This window comes from Garra rufa, chromosome 1 (genome assembly GCF_049309525.1).
Source record: "Garra rufa chromosome 1, GarRuf1.0, whole genome shotgun sequence".
NCBI lineage: Eukaryota > Metazoa > Chordata > Actinopteri > Cypriniformes > Cyprinidae > Garra > Garra rufa.
This window is the reverse complement of record NC_133361.1, coordinates 23342086-23344332: the sequence shown is the minus strand read 5'-3', so window position 1 is coordinate 23344332 and position 2247 is coordinate 23342086. Positions and strand designations below refer to the sequence as shown.

General features: G+C 39.9%; 1 protein-coding gene across 1 annotated transcript in view; it reads left to right on the top strand.

Moving 5' to 3' along the window:
* Positions 1 to 604: 604 nt before the first annotated feature.
* LOC141298071 (Fc receptor-like protein 5) overlaps positions 605 to 2247 on the top strand; it is a 29963-nt gene continuing 28320 nt past the window's right edge. Inside the window, exon 1 of the mRNA XM_073828615.1 lies at positions 605 to 758. Within this exon, the coding sequence (XP_073684716.1) occupies positions 605 to 758 (154 nt within the window). The remainder of the gene's footprint in view (positions 759 to 2247) is intronic.

The following is a 2247-nucleotide window of genomic DNA, read 5'->3' as shown; positions in this document are numbered from 1 at the left end:
TTTAAATTTCGGAATAATTTGTTATAAATAATTATTCTAAGTATTTTGATGTGCCCACCATAACAATATCGATTCTACTCTAACAACGTGACATGCTCTAAACACGCCTCTTAAGCACGCTGAATAATAAACTTTTTTTTTTGGTAATCGTGGTTTTGGACGATTACGTAATCTATAATCGTAATCGCGATTAGAAATTTGATTAATTGTGCAGCCCTAACCACAAGTCAATTTATTTTCACAGTCTTTAAACTGAGATCTATCCTGTGGCTTCCTCGTGTGGACAACATTAGTATTATGGCCTTCATCTCTGAATCACATTAATAAAAATAGCTTCTTCTTTTTTTGAATGATTACTTTACAATCAGTTGTGTTAAATAAGGGAGACAAAATGTGCAGAGTAGGGGGCCCCCAGGACTGGGATTGAGAAAAAAGTAATCAGATCAGCTCACTGCACCCCTTTCATTGACTAAGGTGTTTACATTTGGTATTTTCCTTCAAAATGGTCTTTTAACTGGCTATAATTGATATGCAATGCTCCATGTAAACAGGGCTAGTATCAGGTGAGCTCTATCATCTCTTCATATAAACACACATGTTAATAATGAGTAATTTCTCAATTTCAGTTCCCAGTGCAGTTTTAAGTGTTTCTCCACAGAAGTGGTTGACTAAAGGAGATCCAGTGACTCTGATCTGTGAGGTTAATGGCTCCTCTACAGGCTGGACATTCAGCTGGTACACTGTAACTGTTTCATCAGGTAAGTTACAATGTGCTTCATGTGGTAACTTCTAAATGAACTGTTTAAATATAAAGTATAATTGAATATGACCCAGTCAACCTGAATGCAGTGGATTACTCCATTGTTTAAAGCTGTAGTGTGCAATTTCAGTGTTGCTATAGTGTCATCAAACAAAATGGCTTGTTGGGATGCTCAAACAGTAAACCTGATGCCGGTTTCACACTGCACGGGTAAGCCGGATGTAAGCAGTGCATATTTTTTCGGTGCCCGTGTTAACAGATTAGAGCAGTGGTTCTCAACATGGGGGGCCCGGAGAGATCGGAAGGGGGGCGCAAATTGTTTTCGAGAAAAAAACAGACAAGGCATTATTTGGGTACTGGGTGTATTTTATTGCGTTTCATGTAGAACAGATATTCAAAACCGGTGGGCCTCCAGGGTGCCGCGAGATAGCTTAAAATTCACTTAGGCCTAAATATTATCCTAAAATTGTTTAATTTCATTATTAATGTTTTAAATGAAAATGATCAAAGCACGGTCTCTCTCGTGTTCTGTGATTGATTGCTTTGGACTTGACGCAGCAAGTTTCATCGCACTGTTAAATACAGACTGAACATCAGCACAAAACTTTCAACCGCTGCACAAAACTTCATTGTAGAGACCTGCAAGGGACATATTTTTTAGTCCTGCTCCCACAAGTTTCTGTCCCGCAGAAATATCGTCCCGCTCCTAATGTAATATATGTTATTTCGTCCTGCTCCCGCCAGCGACATTCATGTTTTGTCCCACTTCCACCCGCAAAAGTAACCTATACCCCCCCAGGGATAGCAGGTCATTACTTCATCTCTTCGCTGCATGAAACAAACTGTCGCGCTAATGTAGAGTTAAAGAGGATCAGAGTTATAGTAACAAACTTGCGCGAGCCTAATGTTTGACATTCTTTTATATCAGAGTCGTACATTAGGCACGCATTAAGACCGCTATTAATTCACAAACTATTCATGCTTTCGGGGCTCTGATCCATAGATCCACATTTTTGCGTGAAATTTCAAAATATTTGGATAGTTGTCAAAATTAATGTCCTGTGAGTGTTTTATAATAGATCAGGGCTGCTCAACCCTGTTCCTGGAGATCTACTATCCTACAGAGTTCAGCTCCAACCCTAAACAAATACACCTGAACCAGCTAATTAACCTCTTAAGTAGCACTTGATAATTACAGACAGCTGTGTTGGAGCAGGGCTGGAACAAAAGTCTGCAGGTAGTCAGTGATGCGCGGGTCAATGTATAAACAACCCGAACCCGACCGACGTTTTCAACTAACCAGCCCGCAACTCGGACCGAAAAATAAAAAAAAATATATTGTACCCGACCCGCTTCCTGACCCGCATGATTAATATTTGCGACTGACACCAGCGATTATATGCGGCTATGCGGTGGAGATGCGTTCACTGTCAAACATCATTCGGCATTTAAATAGGTAATTTTGTCAAAAAACAAAGGTTCTTGAT